The sequence below is a fragment of the Lepidochelys kempii genome, chromosome 9, assembly GCF_965140265.1.
Source record: "Lepidochelys kempii isolate rLepKem1 chromosome 9, rLepKem1.hap2, whole genome shotgun sequence".
NCBI lineage: Eukaryota > Metazoa > Chordata > Testudines > Cheloniidae > Lepidochelys > Lepidochelys kempii.
Genome location: NC_133264.1, coordinates 18,193,399 through 18,213,055, shown reverse-complemented (window position 1 = coordinate 18,213,055; position 19,657 = coordinate 18,193,399). Strand labels below are relative to the sequence as shown.

Below are 19,657 nucleotides of genomic sequence, written 5' to 3'. Positions count from 1 at the left end.
TAATCCCGAACCACTTCTTTCTCCACAGAGGGCTGGTCACCTCCTCCCCATGCTGTGCTGCCCAGTGCAGTAGTCTAGGAGCTGACCTTGTTCGTGAAGACAGAGGCAAAAAAAGCATTGAGTACATTAGCTTTTTCCACATCCTCGGTCACTAGGTTGCCTCCCTCATTCAGTAAGGGGCCCACACTTTCCTTGACTTTCTTCTTGTTGCTAACATACCTGAAGAAACCCTTCTTGTTACTCTTAACATCTCTTGCTAGCTGCAACTCCAGGTGTGATTTGGCCCTCCTGATTTCACTCCTGCATGCCCGAGCAATATTTTTATACTCATCCCTGGTCATTTGTCCAATCTTCCACTTCTTGTAAGCTTCTTTTTTGTATTTAAGATCAGCAAGGATTTCACTGTTAAGCCAAGCTGGTCGCCTGCCATATTTTACTATTCTTTCTACACATCGGGATGCTTTGTCCCTGTAACCTCAATAAGGATTCTTTAAAATACAGCCAGCTCTCCTGGACTCCTTTCCCCCTCATGTTATTCTCCCAGGGGGTGGAGTCAAAGTCTGCTTTTTTGAAGTCCAGGGTCCGTATTCTGCTGCTTTCCTTTCCTCCTTGTGTCAGGATCCTGAACTTGACCATCTCATGGTCACTGCCTCCCAGGTTCCCATCCACTTTTGCTTCCCCTACTAATTCTTCCCGGTTTGTGAGCAGCAGGTCAAGAACAGCTCTGCCCCTAGTTGGTTCCTCCAGCACTTGCACCAGGAAATTGTCCCCTACATTTTCCAAAAACTTCCTGGATTGTCTGTGCACCACTGTATTGCACTCCCAGCAGATATTAGGGTGATTGAAGTCTCCCATGAAAAGCAGGGCGTGCAATCTAGTAACTTCTGCGAGTTGCTGGAAGAAAGCTTCGTCCACTTCATCCCCCTGGTCCAGTGGTCTATAGTAGACTCCCACCACGACATCACCCTTGTTGTTAATTAAAAATTAATTAATAAATAATAATGCAGTAATCATCATAATTGATTTAAATCTCTAGCTGTTACAGCTGCAAAGAAATCCTTGAAAATGTGAACTGAGTGTAACTGATACCGTGATAAGAAAAGGAGTACTTGTGGCACCTTAGAGACTAACCAATTTATTTGAGCATGAGCTTTCGTGATAAATTGGTTAGTCTCTAAGGTGCCACAAGTACTCCTTTTCTTTTTGCGAATACAGACTAACACGGCTGTTACTCTGATACCGTGATGTCTCCCTGAGTTTTCCAAGAGCCTGAAGCGTGAACAGACCCATTACTTTCAAAGGGAGTTCATTCATATGCCAGTTGTGATATTTTAATTGTAAATTCACCGTTTAACAGAGCATGTAAAAAAGGAAAGAAGGCATCCTATTAAAAAGATCTACAGAATCTAGACTGAGTCAGCTGAGTCAGGTTTTCAACAACACATGGCAAAGTGAATGGGGTGTGATTAGTGTCACTTTTCTTAAAGGGCCAACTTGCTTTTCAAAAGTTCAAGAAACACTTGTAATGTTTCTCAGTCCGTATCTAGGAGTGTACAATTTTCTGATGATCAAATCTGATCATCTGATGAGATCCCTTCGCAGGCCTTCTGGTGAACTTCACCCACCCAACATTTTGCCCTGTCAGAGGTCTGAATGAGAATAGGGCCTACATTATATATACTGTCAATACCATATTTTATATAGTTCTTTAGTAATATGATAGATAAACTTTTTGAATTTTTCCCCCTCCTTCCCATCCTCCCAGCCCCATCCCCCCTTCTGCAGCATATTCAGTTTTGATGTTTAGGGATTTTTCAAAAATAACTCCCAAATCTCTTCCGAGCTTAGTATGCAAAAGTATCTTTTCATGTATCTGTTTGTGTTCTCTTTTTTTTTTGTAGTTTATTATTTGTCATTTATCTGCTAAGCGTGTTATTTGCGGTCTAGTAGTCAAGAGACTTAAATCCACTTAAATCCCATTTATATCTCCTTGTAATCTTTCTGCAGTTGGAAGTTTCCATTTGCAGTAGTTGAGGTTTCTTTGCTTTTTTTTTTTTTTGGGGCGGGGGGCGGGGGTTGTGTGTTTTTTTTTGTTTTGCAACCTCTAGGTTGTTTTTCAAACCCATTACCCTCACTACCATTCTACCTCACTTTAATGATTCACCAACAGTACTGAGTTTCATCAGATGTGTATAGTTATGTTTATTCTCTGTCAGAGTCTATTGCTGGTGGGAGCCTATCTAGCTGATTTGACACTGGCAGTATGAGATATTAGTTGGCACCTTTATTGTAATGCTTACTCTTTTTTTAAAAAATAGCCAATTGCTTTACATAATGCATATATAACCAACTAACCTAATACCAAATAATGTCATCCCCTGTGCGGGTGGATTAGGGGGCATGCTTGGGCTCTTAATTTTGAAATTTATCTCAATTGTAACATGGCAATAAATATTCCTCGGAACGTTCACCTCTATATAAGGTGCCCATACAAGTCCATCTGCACCATTTAAACCCCAGTTAAACCCTGCATCGAGGGCCAAGCACTTTCAGCTCTTTCTAAGAGTTCGCACTGAAGTCAGTGGAGTAACTCTCTAGATTTACACTGGCATAATTGAGAGCGGAATCTGGCCCACCGTTTGAGAGCCTTGAAGTCGGGAGGGGCTTTGAATGAATAAAGACTTGAGGATTTGGCCCTTAATGCAGGGCTAAAGTTGTTCAAAGGGCCTTGCATTGGCTAATTGCATGGGGCTTTATTCCACTCTACGTGAACTCCCAGTTCATCGCTGTGGGCAAACTGAGTGCTGCATCCTTTCAAAGAACAGAGCTAGTTAAGGACACTTTCCCCTTCCTGAAATCATGTTGGCTGCCTTGGTTCATCTGTACACTATGCCTTTACATGTTGTTCATGAAGAGTGTGCAGTGCTCTGACAAAAGATGTCAAGCTGACAGCAGTGAAATTTGCTAGATCACCAGAGGGGACTTTCCCAACTAATGACATTGTATTAGTCACTTGCTGGTCCTCTGGTATCCTGCCAAAGCAATGAACTCTTACGGAAGACTGTGTCTCCTGTTTTCCTCCCAAGCACCATGATCCTCCTGTAGGTTGTTTGGGCCTGGTGCTTTAATTCTTTTGCTGTCACCAATAAGGTGTAGCTGCTCCTGTACTATCCCTCATAAATCATCTTTTCATTTAGACAAATTCTTCCTTAGTAAAGAACATTAACATCTGTTTAGCTGAATTTTTGTTGATTCTCTTTGGCTTGTTTTGTCACTTTTTACCTTTACATTTTTGTTGCATAAATATGAATCATGTTTTCCATTTTCTTCTTCTGTTAGATTTTTCTTGACAATGGGAAAATCCAGCTGACCTTTTTCATTTCATTCTTCATTATCTCTAGATTTTTTTATTTTGGGGGAGGAAGGGGGGCGTTAAGCTTCCAGTTTTTGCACATGCCCTGACATTCAGTGAGATCATCTCCACACTTCATCAACTGCTTTATGCTGGGTCAGGATTCTGTGCAGCACCTCTCATTTCTCACAATGATCACATCAATAGGATCATTGCTGCTGGATGGTTGACACATGTTGCATTATACGTGGTTTGTTAATATGAAATAAGACTGTTTAATTATTTTTATTACAAGAAATGGCACAGTGGTACAATAGTTTTTCTACTGGGTCAAGAGTATACGAGAGAGATTTTACTAAGAACTGCAGTCTGAATGCAAAATAGTCTCTAGCCATATGGCTTGCTGAAGAAATTGTGTAATGAAACCCTTCTATGCTCTGTGCTTTCTCTTTGTGACCCTATAGTTGATGGCCGCATAATTGAAATGCTTTATAATTAATGTTCTGGTCATTTTACAAAGAGCCTTTATTACACAAAAATTTCCTATTACGCCTTCTCATCTATCAATAGACCTCTGTGACATTTCTAATCTAGCTAAAGGTAGCCCTTTGTCATTATTACTTTGATAAACTCCTTTACTACAGGACTTCCTAGTCTAGGACCCAATGCTGCAACATTGAAACTAATGAGAGTTTTGCCATTGACTTCATTGGAAGCAGGACCAGAATGAATTACTGAAGTGAGCTGTAGCTCACGAAAGCTTATGCTCAAATAAATTGGTTAGTCTCTAAGGTGCCACAAGTACTCCTTTTCTTGTAGCCTTCTTGGTATTCTGTGTTTTTTATTTATTTTCTTAAAATAAAAGATGAGCATCTTTATTTTCCTAATCTTTCTTTTTGCTAACATCTACCTATAAAGTTTCTGCATTCTTTTTGTATCACTCATTGTTCCATTATCTAGATTAAACTTAATCACATTCAGTTTGATATTTGCTAGCTTTCTTTTTCTCCTATCTATTTAATCTAACTACATTACTAAGTTTTTATAGGCAGGGATTTTGTGTATGCCTCATGTATGTAATGTTAGCATATTTCAGGGGCTGGTGCAGTACAATAGTTATAGAATATTCTAGCCATGAATGTCCGTTATCAATAAATATATGTATTTATAATGTATTTATAAGCATTTCTATAGCATGCAGCACCATACTATCGTATCTGAGTACTAAATTTGCTTCTTTTTTATTTAACTTGATGTTTCAACCTCAATTAACTACAATTTACAAACATGCTAATAAAAATAAATACTACTCATACATCCTTGGATTTTGCAATTCTCTGTTATGCTCCCCAGGTTCACAGCAGAACAGGAAGTTGATCTGAAAGATGTTTTGAAGGGTCTTGGAATCACAGAAGTATTCAGCAGAAATGCTGATCTCACTGCAATGTCTGGTAAGACGCTCTTGTTTCCAGTCTTTCACAATAGAGCATAAAGTCTCGACGTTATTGAGAGAGAGAACAAAAAAGGATTGCGAAATTGGTTTTTGCCAATAATATAGTAGGTTTTTGTGACCCTGCAGCATTCTTTTAATATCTGACAGTGTGCATTTATCACTGGATTGTGAACTTTCCAAGAACAGTTTTGAGAGAGATTATTTTACAAGCTTTACCAATCTGTGGGTTTTACCTTTGCTTAAGAACCCTCTACTCCTGGTGTTATAAATGGCAATGCTTTTGTTGCATGAGTAAAGAGAAAAAGGAACATTATGCAAAAGGTGGATGCCACTGGCATGATGAACAATATTGAGGCCTCTTATACACATGGCCTTAGTGGTTCAGTGGATTTGTTTATCTCGTAGCCTGAATTCAAACAGCAAGTGACTTGTCATCTCTTACCCCAGGGGCCATCTGTCCACAGCATAAAGCTATCGTAAGGTTAATCATCTTCTGTGTAGAAGAAGCATTGGAAAGGAAAAGTTTTTAAGATTAAGGCACATGAGCACAAATAACTACATCCGCTGCATGTCTGTTCAAGCCAGTTGTCAGCATTTCACTTTCATACCTACCAAGATCCTTTAAATTTAAAAATTCATTTCAAATAGACTCAGCAAAAAGAGCTGGGTTGGTTTTTTTAAATGAATGTGAAGTCCAGGAAAGGTGTTGAGCAGACAACTGCAGGAAGTGACAGAGTGCCGTCCTTCTCTGAGGAAATTACTCCCTTACACACAACAGTAGCAGGCAGTTCTGTAGCACAAGCTCCCCCATACTCAGTCCTGACCTGACGGATGAGAGACTGATTCAATCTCCAGGCTTATTTGGTCCCTACTTTCTAGTTATCGGCTATTGCCAATTAGCTGACTATGATGGTTTAATGGAGTCTAAGGCCAGAAGGGACCATTATGATCATCTAGTCTGACCTCCTGTGTAACACAGGCCATAAAACTTCCCCAAAAATAACTTCTAGAGCATATCTCTTGGTACAATGTCCAATCTCTATTTAAAAATTGCATTGATGGAGAAACCATTGGAACAATTTACCAGTTACTCTCACCATTAAAAATTTATGCCTACTTTTCCAGTCTAAATTTGTCTAGCTTCAACTTCAGCCATTCGTTACTGTCATACCATTCTCTGCTAGATTGGAACACTCATTATTAAATATTTATTCCATGTAGGTGCTTAAAGACTAATCAAGTCACCCCTTCTCTTTGTTAAGCTTAATTGACTAAGGCCATAGCTGCAGGATGGGAGGGTGGGGGCTATATCCTGGGAACTCTGAAAAAGATTTGGGGATCAAGGTGAATAATCTGCTGAACATGAGCTCCCTGTGTGGTGCTCTGGCCAAAAGGGCTAATGCAATCCTTGGATGCATAATCAGGGGATTTCCGAGTAGGAGTACAGAGGTTATTGTACCTCTGTATTTAGCACTGTTAGGACTGCTGCTAGAATACTGTGTCCAATTCTGGTGCCCGCAATTCAAGAAGGATGTAGAAAAGTTGGAGAGGGTTCAGAGAAGAGCCCCGAGAATGAACAAAGGATTAGAAAACATGCCTTATAGTGAGACACTCAGGATATATGTTCTTTGTTCCTAGATGTATATACATTTATGTGTAGCCATATTAAAATGCATATTGTTCAATTGTGCCCAGTTTTATTAAGCAATCCAGATCTCTCCGAATCAGCAACTTTTCTTCTTTATTTACCATTCCCCCACTTTTTGTGCCATCTGCATACAAATCACTGAAACTTTGGTTTCTTCCAGGTCATTGATTTTAAAAAAAAAAAAAAAAAAAAGCATAGGGCCAAGAACCAACCCCTGTGGGACCTCACTGGAAATAGACCCTCTTGATGATGATTCTCCATTTACAGTTATATTTTGAAACCTATCATTTAGCCAGTTTTTAAACCATTTAATGTGTGCCATGTTAGTTTTATATCATTCTAGTTTTTAATCAAAATGTCATGCAGTACCAAATCAAACACCTTTCAGAAGTCTTAAGTATATTACATCAATGCTATTATCTTTATCAACCAAATTTGTAATCTCATCAGAAAAAGATATCAAGTTAGTTTGACAGAATTTGTTTTCCAGAAATCCATGTTGATTTGCACTAATTACATTACCTTCCTTTAGTTCCTTATTTAAGTCCTATAGCAGCTGCTCCATTATTTTCCCCAGGATCGATGTCAAGCTGACAGGCCTATAATTACCCAGGTCATCTCGTTTACCCTTTTAAAAAAATTGTCACAACATTAGCTTTCTTCCAGTTTTCTTGAACTTCCCCAGTGCTCCAAGACTTATTGAAAATCAACATTAATGATCCAGTGAGCTCCTTGTTGTAATTTACATTTATATAGCTTTGTCTCCCTTGTCCCAGAACACTTCACTAGTCTTAACAAACTGATACACAATCTATACCAAACTTCAGTGTGGTGTGGACATTAGGAATTGGACTGTGGCAAGAAAACAGCCATAATTACTTTGTCACCTCTATGCTGGGCTGGATTTGAGCTGTTTAGCCATATCCAGCACCCAAACTCCAGAGCCACCCAGTGCCCACAGAAGTACTGGTTGAATTGTTCCTGCTGTGGCCTTCTGCTTGCAATCCTTATTCTACATTAGCTCTGCAGTTGTGGGGAGGTTTTGTTTTTTATATACCTTGGTTATCCTCAGGGGATCCCACTGTCCTTCCACCCAGGAAGCTGTAGCCCAGGGGTTCTCAAACTGGGGGTTGCAAGATTATTACATGGGGGTTGCAAGCTGTCAGCCTCCACCCCAAAACCCCACTTCACCTCCAGCATTTACAATAGTGTTAAATATATATTTTAAAAAATTAATTTATAAAGGGGGTTGCACTCAGAGGCTTGCTGTGTGAAAGGGAGTCACCAATACAAAAGTTTGAGAACCACTTCTGCAGCCCTTCTGGGTTGCTGCTTAATCACCCAGATGGATACCTGAGTCATGGGAAGTCTCCTTTCTCTATCACCTACTACAGCGAATCAGAGCCAAGTGAAGGTTTTCAAACAACAACAGCAAAAAGTTTTAATCTGAAACTTTCACCAGAAATGTTAAGGTTTTGTTTTCCAAATGTTCCCTTTTTGCAAAGTTAGATATTTTTAAAAAAATAAATAAATAAAAATTGGTTCACTTTTCCTTCACCAGCTTTCTCTTTCTCTTCCTCCAGCCCTCTGGCCCACCCTGTCTGTCTGTCTGTCTCCATTACATAAAATGGAAAAGGGAGGGGGCAAGAAATATAAAAATGAATATACAAAAAATTATGCCTTTTTAAAAACCTGCGGAATGAATTTTCCACATTTTTCGTGAAGAATGTCTTCCATTGTTTTGACGACCTGTAGTGGAAATGCTGATCTCACAGTAATCTGTAGCTCTAACACAAGAAAAATCTTAAAATGAATGTATCAAAGATAATTTTGGAAGTTCACTTAAGGTGTTGGGTGGTGGTAGGACTGGCCCTCCCTCCCAGTCTGTCTATGATGTAGTATCCAATAGTGCAATGGAGCATGTCCCCTTATTTCACTCCATATACAACACAGAGGCATAAACATCAGTGAGCAGCTCTGCACACAGGAGTGCAACAGATGGATTGAATTTGTTTGTGTTTAATCCATGAGATTAGTTATTTGTTCAAAGATTTATATTTTGTACAATTGTCTTACAAAAGCAAGAAAGAGTTTAAGACCACACATATATCTTGCTTGGACAATTTAACTTTGCTATTTAAAGGCACAGAGGCACTATATTTATGGCCTATTACAACAATCTGTAACCCACAATAACCCCCCTTTTGTGTCCTGTGACTAGAGAAGTGTTAATGGGCAACTTCACCTTCACTGGTCTCTTAGCATATGTGTTAACTACTTATGATAAACAATCTATTCCACCGTGGATTTAATTCTGAGGCTCTGAGGGCTTGCCCATGCTTAAAATGCTATGTTTTAGACACTAGCTACAGCAAGGGGAGGGGCTCTCCTGGAGAGGCAATAGCTAGGTTGACAGAAGAATTCTTCCATCCACCTAGCACCAACAATGGGATGCAACACCACTTCTGAGGGTCCCTAGCCTCCGTTTGCCAAAAGCTGGGAATGGACAACTCACTTGATTGCCTGCTCTGTTCATTCCCTCTGAAGAACCTGGCATTGGCCACTGTCGGAAGACAGGATATTGGGCTAGATGGACTGTTGGCCTGACCCAGTATGGTCATTTTTATGTTCTTAGGACTGGTTGGCTTAACTATGCTGCTCATAGTGGGACTTTTCACAACCCTCACCAACGTAGTTAAAACAACCTAATTTTCTTGTGCACACCAGGTGTGAGACTCTTTCCCAGACCTTAAGAGCTCTGTGTAGCTCGAAAGCCAGAGTTGGTCTGCACTGGGAACTTATTTTGGCATAGCTACGTCTCGGGGTGTAAAAAATCAGCACCTCTGAGATGTAACTAAGCCGACCTAACTGCCTTAGTGTAGACAGTACTTGGTTGACCCAAGAATTCTTCCATTGGCCTAGCTATTGCCTCTCGGAGAGCTGGATCACCTATGCCGATGGGGAACCCCTCCTGTCAGCACAAGTGGTGTCTACACTGAAGCGCTACAGCAGCTAAGTTACAGTGATGCAACTCTGCCAGTGTAGCGTTTTAAGTGTAGACATAACCTTGTTTCTTTTATTACAGAAGTTGGTCCAATAAAAGATATTACCTCACCTATTTAAAGATTAAGTTGTTTATATTGTTATGTAAAGCATTAAGTACAGCAATGATTAACGTTGCTGCACTCTAATTTTTCCCACTGAATGTCCGAGGAGATGTCTAAGGACATTCATAGTTTGCCTATTTCTTAATTTAATAAAGTAATAGGGACAAACTTTTGAGAGAGCTTTTTGTAAGTTCAAAAGTTTGTCTCTCACCAACAGAAATTGGTCCAATAAATGGTAGTGCCTCACGCACCTTGTCTCTGTAATGTCCTGGGACCAACATAGCTACAACACTGCATACAGCCATCAAGCATAAGCATTCCTTAGGCATTTTTCTTACTCCAAAGGATTTCTTTTGGTAAATACATTGGTCAGCTCAAATATTTAATCAAATTGTGGAAAGATTCTCAACTAGAGTAACTGAAATTACACTAGATGGAATGGAAAATTACAGGCTAGGCCAGCCAATAGATAGAAGGGGGACTATAATAGGAGTGATATGTAAAAGAGAGACTTCTAACTATGTAGATTATTAGAAGTGTTCATCAGAATATTTCCATTATAATTGACTAACTGTTTTTGCATATAGCACTTACTGCTGAGAATTTACTTGTTCCACATGACAGAGTGGGTGTAGCCTAGAGCTGGCTCAGCACTCTGAACTTCCTAAGGGTCTCCCCATCTGCTGAATAGGGAGATAATTGATTAGTTCTGGATGATTAACCAGTCAATAATGTGATTCAGTTAGTCTGCTATGGACCATTAAATGGGCAACAGGAAAGTAAGGGGGAAAAGAGCTGGATGGAAAGGTTAAGAATCTGAGAGATGAGACTTTTCTCTCCCTGCCCCCCTCACACCGCCATCTAAGGGATATGCTCAAGCTTCGGAAAAGCCATATGGTGATAGGACATGAAACTGCATGATATGCTGTAAATAAAATGCAATGTAGTGAACTTTATGTAAGGGTGTGTGGAGACTGCTTGCAAAGAGAAATTCAGAGTGGGGGAGCACACCCCCTCCCCATGACATGCCAAAATGCTGCAGTTCATTCCTCAGAAAATTCATTTTAAGTCTGAATACTTTCCTATGAGTGGTCGCTTTACAGGAAGACTGCCTCTGGATTAGTGGTGCAAATAAACCATTTAGACAAACTTTTTGGTAAAGTGCAAAAAGTAATAATCACATGTGAACACTTCACATATTATATTTTTGAGATCTTTCTATTAATAGCTGTTATGTCAATACCTAAATGAGTGAGAGTTCTGCTTAATCCATAAGATAAACAGATGCTTTGTGACAGATGTGCTACAAATAATACAGTGGAGGCTCTTTCTCCCTGCTTTCAAGACAACAGCAGCATTTCTGACAGGTTTCAGAGTAACAGCTGTATTCACAAAAAGAAAAGGAGTACTTGTGGCACCTTAGAGACTAACCAATTTATTTGAGCATAAGCTTTCGTGAGCTACAGCTCACTTCATCGGATGCATACTGTGGAAAGTGTAGAAGATCTTTTTATATACACACAAAGCATGAAAAAATACCTCCTCCCACCCCACTCTCCTGCTGGTAATAGCTTATCTAAAGTGATCACTCTCCTTACAATGTGTATGATAATCAAGGTGGGCCATTTCCAGCACAAATCCAGGGTTTAACTCGAACGTCTTGCGGGGGGGGGGGGGGGTAGGAAAAAACAAGGGGAAATAGGTTACCTTGCATAATGACTTAGCCACTCCCAGTGTCTATTCAAGCCTAAGTTAATTGTATCCAATTTGCAAATGAATTCCAATTCAACAGTTTCTCGCTGGAGTCTGGATTTGATTAGCAGCATTTCTGAAAGCTTAGAACTGAAGCCTAAAGCTTGTACCGTTCTTAGCAGTCTCCTGTAGGTTTTACCACATATGATCCCATAGGAAATCAGTTGGGGATTTTGTTGAAGAGATGCTGAGCAGTTGAACTGTGAGATCTAGTTCAGTTCAGAGCCAACCTAGCTCATCTTGAGTTAATGAGACATATTGGAGTCATGTGATAGGCAGGGCTGTCTTTCCTCTCAGTTGTTTACATTAGCATTGGAACCATTATCTTTTGTTATGAGAGAGAGTTGACGTAAATGAAGATCAACTACGAGAATATTCTCACAGTCTTTTCTTATGGGTGGTGATTCAGTGTGTTCAGTTAATGACTTATTTGATTGATAGGTATTGGTGTTCTAAGGGTTACGTCATGGAAGGCTTCAGAAATAGAGAAGGTTTTTGAATCGATTGACTTCTTAGTTTAAATTTTGCACGTTGATTTATTTTCCTGTTATGAATATTCTATTAATTTCCCACCTCTCAATTTTTTTCTCTTGTGTCTATGTGGATATGAGATATTTCACCATGTTTATTCCCTCCCCCCTCCCCCCCCCCCCCGGTTCCTCAGACGTTCTTGTCAACTTCTGGAAATGGCCCACCTTGATTATCACTACAAAAGGTTTTTTTTCCCCTGTCCTCCTGCTGGTAATAGCTCACCTTAAGTGATCATTCTCATTACAGTGTGTATGGTAACACCCATGGTTTCATGTTCTCTATGTGTATAAATCTCCCCACTGTATTTTCCACTGAATGCATCCAATGAAGTGAGCTGTAGCTCACGAAAGCTTATGCTCAGATAAATTTGTTAGTCTCTAAGGTGCCACAAGTACTCCTTTTCTTTTTGTGAGAGTATATATACAGTGTAGATCTAATCCAGTGTGTATTTATTTTTTCTGTAATATATTGTGTTGCTGAGGTGGGGTGGAAAATAGTTAAAGATTGTACTAACTAGGAGTGTAAAGGCCTATTGCCAGGCCCTTCTATGGTCTGATCCTACTGCCATTGAAGTCAATAGCAATGACTTCAGTAGGAGCTGGGTCAGATTCATACTGAATTGCTGGGATGGGAGTGTGAGCACACAAGAGGGAGAAAGCAAAGGCTCAGTCCCTCTCTCAGTGAACTCAGAGTCAATTACATCATTTCCATTGGTCTCACTAGGTATGAAGATGAATCCTTGGTGATCACTGGTGGTGATTCTATTGCAATACCATCTGACATTTAATTTTTAAAGTCAGGATGGAAAGAAAATATGCATGAAAAATTTGGGCCTGATTATGCAAGCTCCTTCCCAGAAGTTATATAGCATCTTTCAGCATTGGTTCAAAATGGAGAAACAAATAACTACTCTCTGCTTGTAATGTTACATCCTTTCCTTTCCTCTCCAACTTTTGGTCTGCCTTGTCTATTTAGAGTTTAAGCTCTTCAGGGTATGGACTGTCTTTTATTCTGTGCTTATATGAAACCTAGCAATGAGGGCTCTGTCTCAGTTGGTGTTTCTAGGTGCTACTGTGATACAAATAATAGTTAAATAAAAATATAAACAAGGAAAAGGCTGTTTAAAACCAAGATGAGGGAGGAAGTCATTGCAGTTGAATTTGTTCTTTGCCTTCAGGTCTTGGAGGTGTTTTTAAAAAAAAGCTTTATTATTAAAAAAGCTTCACTTTTTACTAACCCACTTTAAAATGTCTCCTTTTTTTTTCTTCCCCTCCCCGCAGATAGCGAAGAGCTTTACCTTGCTAAAGCAATTCACAAGTCGTTTCTAGAAGTTAATGAGGAAGGTGCCGAAGCTGCTGCTGCCTCAGGTATCTGACTCTGAAAACAGGAACTCAATTATGGGTCTGGCTGTCCTATATTAATTAGTATTTTAAAAATGTCTTGGTGCGGAGCCGAAAAGCTGAGCGCAATACAGCATGAGGATGTAGTCTGGCAAGTGTCCCTCCTTCCCGGAGAGGATGCTGGAAATTGAAAATGCCAACATTTTCTTGATATGAGTGTGTCATAAAGTGTCTCAAGTGTTCAGTGGAAAATATTGCTCCTTTCTCCCATTTCCTTTCTAATGAGAGGTGGGAGGGTACGTGCTGCATTTTTGAAGATAGATTTTCTTTCTGAAACTTGAATCTTGGCAATTTGGAATGGTTGTGGTTATTTTATTTTCCCCATCTTGTGTGATTTGCTAATTGAGAAGGTCTGTGTGTTGTCTCCAAAATGGTTAGAAGTACCTCAGAGACATTGTTGTGTTTTAATAAGCACTTAAACAGGGGTGTGAGCTGGGATGCAATAGCTGGAAAAGGCTAGCTTGCCAGCAGTGATGCTTCAGGGGCCAGATGATGAAGGTGGTTGGTTGTCACAGGCAAATCTTGACTCTCCCTCTTGCAAATGAGTTACTTCATTTGCCAACTTGCTTGCATTATTATGTGATTTCTCTCCATAAGTACTTGTACTATTCTTCGAGCAAGAGAAAAGCAGCATCCTTTATAGTCAATCCCAGTGATTCTTTTGAGCTTGGCATTTCACATTCATGTGGGCAGAGATTATTGGCATGCATAGGTGTTTTTTTAACTGCCAATGCAGTCAAAGTGAAAAAGTTAATAAAACACTTGTAAATAATAAAGCCTTAGTGAAAACCTTAGAAGATTTCCAAATATAAGAAAATACCAAATGGCCAAAGTCTGCCAGTCTCCTCATCTATTTTGCCTTTAACTTTGTTGTTTACTCTATTTTAAAGAATAAAGAGCTAAATTAAAAATGGCAAGGTCAGCCCACACTCTTAACTCGTCTATTTAATAAGCAGTTAATGTGAGTACCAGGGTCAGGCTTAGAGCTCTGTCTAGCACAATAATGCATTTTCTACTGTAATGCATTTTCCTTTGAAAGGGAATGGCCTTCATTATCCAGAGGTTCTCCCTTTTTGTAAATTATAAGCTGTTTCATCATCACTGGAAATAAATTGTGCCATTGCCCATTGTTAATCCTTCTCCGAGCATACGAAGACATGTAATTACTTTGTAAGCCTGCTTCCTTTTAGATTAGAAGTGTCATGCTATTTGTTGGTGACAGTGCAGTCATGTAGGCTTTAATTCCTATTCAGGGGCTTTACAAATATCACGTGTGAAGAAGTTAACATGCTGTATAGAGGGAGAGTATGGGGAAGATAAAGCAATACCTGACATGCTGCTTGTGTGTGTTCTCTCCCCGTTAGGAATGATTGCCATTAGTCGAATGGCTGTGCTGTACCCCCAGGTTATAGTCGATCATCCATTTTTCTTTCTGGTCAGAAACAGGAGAACAGGTAAGTGTATGCAGTTTCCGAGCTGCTTTCTCATTGTTTACAGTGAATCCCCATCAGACCCATGCGGCAGAGGCGCTCTGTTTTGGATCAATAAACTGGTCTCAGAGAGTAATTTTTTCTTTACTTTCTGCTCTGCAATGCTTTGTGTTGAGGGATTTTAACTAATCTCTCATAACACACATTCCTTTAACACTCCTCCCAACCCCAACCTCACACAGGAATAGCCTGAAAAATATTATTGCCCTTTTTTGGTAAGGGATCGTTGGAAAAATTCACCAATAAACTTACTGAGGGCTGAGGCAAAATTGTCATTGTAATCCTAAACAATAGCTCTATGTTTGACTTCATCAGGGGACACAGTCCTGAATCCCCTTGTGCAGTCAGCATTCTTTGAACATACCCTCTGACTTCAGTAAGAGCTTCACTTTAGTAAGTCCAGCAGAATTTGCCCCAATACTAAGTGATTTCCAGAAAGGACAGATATTGCAGTTATGAATAATTCTCAGGTTCCATTGGTATATATTCTGTGGCAGGCAATGATGAGAACAGTACTTGCTGGCAATACAGCCTCTGATGAAGCAATGTTTTGGTTTGATATTTATAATTTATTCTTGGTAATGTTGTGGATGTGACTGGATAACAAACAGCATGTTACTATGTGGCCACACAGGAGCTGGAGCTGTCTGTTATGACATCTCGCCTAGTCTGGAGCAAAATTCAGTCGCTGCAGGTCACAAGGGTTTTCGTGCATTGGAGATCAGTCTGGCCCAGCATGTGCAAGATCTGCTTTCTTATTATTAAACATTCATATTGCAGTACTGCCTAGAGTTGGGGGCCCATTGTGCTAGGTGCTGTACAAACATTAAAAGCCTTTGTCTCAAACCTTGCATATGGTGAGCTAGGTGTGTCCAAGACGCCCTACCAATGTACTGTCCAAGCGGATTTAAGCTACAGTGAATTACAGTGAATCACATTACTTCTGAATGAGGGCATCCACACAGGGTTTAATACACGGTAACTTATGTCCATTTACTGAGTGTCCCCTTAGAGACCCTTCCAGAGAGATGGGGAAGGGGAATCTGATGGGCGTCACAGAAGGCTACAAAACCCTCAATCTGATAGTGTGTAGTGAGCAATTTATGCACTGTGCTATATGTGGGGACTGAATGACTGAGGACAGTAGTACTTGTATATACAACTTTTTGCCTCTTTGTATCCTTCAAATGAGAAACAAGTCCAGTAAAAGACCAAAGTTTCATTCTTTTTGGAGTCATTGGGAGCCTTGCCAGGGAATTCAATGGTAGCAGAAACATGAAATTATCATGAAAGTTGCCTGTGGGCAGGTGTCCACATTTCAGTTGATCCTTCTTGAGATCCTCCACCTAGAAGACAAGGACTGAATGGATGTGGACACTGAACTACCCATTGACATCAGTGATGGTCCCTCTAAAGCCGAATGAAGTCAATATGCATCTTTCTATTGATTTCAGGGGCTTTGGAGCAAGCCTCTGGAGTGTTGAGGTGCATTGTCAGGGCAGTGGAGAAGTTTTCACTGCTTCTGTCTGCGCTGTACCTGTTCTGAGTACAAACAGAGGAACTCATTCTCCAAGGCTATCAATCCATCACCTCTCATGGATACTAAACTCAGACGTGTGCGTGTGTACGTACGTACATGCATGTGCGCACACAATTTATAAACATTGTGCCCTATAAAATCTGTATCCTTATCAGATGATGAATAAATCACAAATAACTTCAAACAATGGAGAGTGGTTTAGAAGTGTATGTCCTTCTTTGTGGTTCTGATTTGTGTGTTCTCTCATTGGTTCAGGTACTATCTTGTTCATGGGAAGAGTCATGCACCCAGAAGCAATGAATACAAGTGGCCATGACTTTGAAGAACTTTAATAATGCCACACACTAAAAAGGAGGGAAATAAGCACACTGAGTTTATAATTGATATATTTAAGGTTTGCTGTGTTTTACAATGTACCTTAAGACACTGTTGAAATACTTCCATATTTAACGTGGTTTAAATTACAAGCCAAGTTTATGGAGGAAAGCTTTCAGTATTAAAATAATGGTTCTGTTGCTGTCATTGTGATTGCTGTGTCAGTCCTTAAAATAAAATTGTATACATGTCAACAGCTGTGTTTCTTATTTTAGTGAATTGTACTGCAAAAGTTTAATTCGTAAGTACTATATTTGTTACACCTCAAAGCTATCATGATCAGTAAGACTGGACTAGAATGTCTACAGTTTTTTAAATATTACCAGTGGCAAAACTTGATAAATTATTCATCTGGTTTTATTAATTATTTGAAAAATGTAGTCTCTCTTGAAATATTTGCAAGCAGATTGTAATGTCTTGTAATTCATTCATTATTTGAATGCTCTTATGCAAATCTTTTTAACTCTCTGGATTGATTGTGAACTGTTCTGAAAGTAAGTATTTAGTATTCACTGTGCTGGTTCGTTGTGATGGTTCAGATAAGACTTGTGGGGTGAAATCCTGCCCTCTTCGATGTCGGTGTAAAACACCCACTGACTTCAGTGGGGCTAGGAGTTCGTGCGTGGTGACATATAATCTGTTGGATAACTGTGGTAGCCCTTCTTCTGTTAAGACTCCCACATGTGAATCTAAAATGCTGTTTTTATGAATACTCCTGCATGTGACTTTAAAAATTCACTTTCCGTGAATGCTGATGCCAGTAAAACTCAAATTGCATGAATGTTTGTGAATAGTGAGCACAGAGCATTACTGAACTGAAATCATTTACATCGTCACATAAATATTTGTGGATATTTTCCCGCCTCGCTCCTCCCCCACCCCAATGTTTGCCTGGCTCTACTCACTAATTCTATCTCCACAGCTCTCTCACAGTAGTGAGCAACAAGAGCATGTCTACAAAAAAGGCTCTTTCAGATAATCCTAAAATTTGTGAAAATGATGTTCAGTTTGTGAAATAAATGACTAATGAAATCTAATCCTCTTTCTTCCTAAACTTCTTACTGAGAACAAAGTGCCAGATGGAACATAATGATACATGCCACACTCTAAATATGAGGTGGGATAATAAATGCCACACCCACTCACAGGAAGGAAGAGAAAGTACCCGCCAGTGCCAGACGCTGACATATAATTATCACTTCCCACATTTGTGTAAAATATAAAATGAACTGTAATTCCTAACAAAGGTGAAAAGGAAAAAGAAAGAAGGTGGTAGGGCTGGAATCAAGTCTATGGCAGAAAATAGAGTCTGCGGGTAAGAGGCAATGTGGTTCCTTCTTCCAGTCAATAGGAATTTTGCCTTTGAATTCCGTGGGAGCAAGCTGAGGCCTAATTTCTGAAAAAGGTATTGGCTGAGCTTTAGGTGGAATTATTCACATAATTTCCTGGTATGTTTTCAGTTTAAACCAAGCCCTCGCAGGCACTTCTTACATGCTGTACAAGGGAAAGAACGTCCAAAACTTGGTACTTCGTTGTTCGTGGGATACTCTCTCATGCTCCCAGGCTCAAAGCTTGAGCCTAGTGCTCAGGCCAAAGAGCTTGATGAGTGCTGGGAAGAAGCATTGAGAGGAACGAAAGGAAACTTAACTGAGCACGCACCTCCCAAGCCATACTGCAGGATGACGCTCTCCATGGAGGCTAGTTACAAATGCCTCATGGAAACTGGGCAGGAGGATCCACTGAGTGGCTGATACGCCCCCCCCACCCCACCCCCTCAGGCAGGCTGAGCCATTTGAGCAACTATCTAGCAGCACCTTCTGCCGTGGAACTACCCCAGTACTGCTACAAATTGGCCTCACAAAATTTCTTTATGTATTGTGTTCTGGACTCTGAGTAAGAATTTACAACCTCAATATCGCCTCCACAGAGAATCCTATTTCCTAATCAGCCCCCAAATTAACTCAGAAATTGGAATTTATATTTCGATAGAGTCCAAGGCCAGAAGAGACCATGGTGATCATTGAGTCTGACTTCCTGTATACTTTGTTTCCTTGGTCCTGCTTTAGCACAGGGGGCTGGACTTGTTGACTTCTCACGGTCCCCTCCACCTTATATTTCTGTGATTCTATGATAACACAGGCCATAGAACTTCATGCAATAGTTCGTAGAATTTTCCCTTTGGAAAAACATCCAAGCTTGATTTTAAAATTGCCAGTGATGGAGAATCCACCATAACTCTTGGTAAATTGTTCCAATGGTTCATTACCCTCACTGTTAAAAATGTGTGCCTTGTTTCCAACCTGACTTCTATACCTTGTATTGTGTTAAACCTTTCTTCGCTAGATTGAAGAGCCCATTGTCACATATGTTTCCCCATGTAGGTACTCGTAAACTGAGCTCAAGTCACCCCTTAGCCTTCTCTTTGTTAAGTTAAATAGATACTCAAGGAGCTCAATCAGTATAGGGCATGTTTTTCTAATCTTGTAATCATTCTTATGCCTGTTCTCTGAACTCTCCCATTATCAACATCCTTCTTGAACTGGGGACATCAGAACTGGACACACTGTTCCAGCAGTGATCACACCAGTGTCAAATACAGAGGTGAAAATGACCACCTACTCAGTATTCCCATTTATGCATCCAAGGATCGCATTAGCCCCTTTGGCCAGAGCATTGCATTGGAAAGTTATGTTCAGCTGATGATCCACCATAACCCCCCAATCCTTTTCAAAGTAACTGCTTCCCAGAATAGAGTCCACTTTCCTGTAAGCATGGCCTACTTTCTTTGTTCCTAACTGTATAAATTTTAAATTTAGCCATACTAAAATGTATATTGTTTGCTTGCACCTATCTTAACAAACGATCCAGAACCCTTTGTTTCCGAGACCTGTCCCACCTATTATTTACCACTCCCCCAATTCTTGTCATGGGCAAACTTTTATCAGTGATTTTATGTTTTCTTCCAAGTCATTGATAAAAATGTTAAATAAGATGGAGCCAAGAACTGGT

At 40.0% G+C, this 19,657-nt stretch overlaps 1 protein-coding gene across 2 annotated transcripts in view; it reads left to right on the top strand.

The window, feature by feature from the left end:
* Positions 1–17,685, top strand: part of SERPINI1 (serpin family I member 1) — an 80,063-nt gene extending 62,378 nt beyond the window's left edge. For both annotated transcript variants that reach the window (XM_073359466.1, XM_073359467.1), the window contains 4 exons: positions 4,706–4,803; positions 13,124–13,210; positions 14,608–14,697; positions 16,529–17,685. In XM_073359466.1, the coding sequence (XP_073215567.1) occupies positions 4,706–4,803; positions 13,124–13,210; positions 14,608–14,697; positions 16,529–16,605 (352 nt within the window). In that variant the 3' untranslated portion in view covers positions 16,606–17,685. The remainder of the gene's footprint in view (positions 1–4,705; positions 4,804–13,123; positions 13,211–14,607; positions 14,698–16,528) is intronic.
* Positions 17,686–19,657: the final 1,972 nt, after the last annotated feature.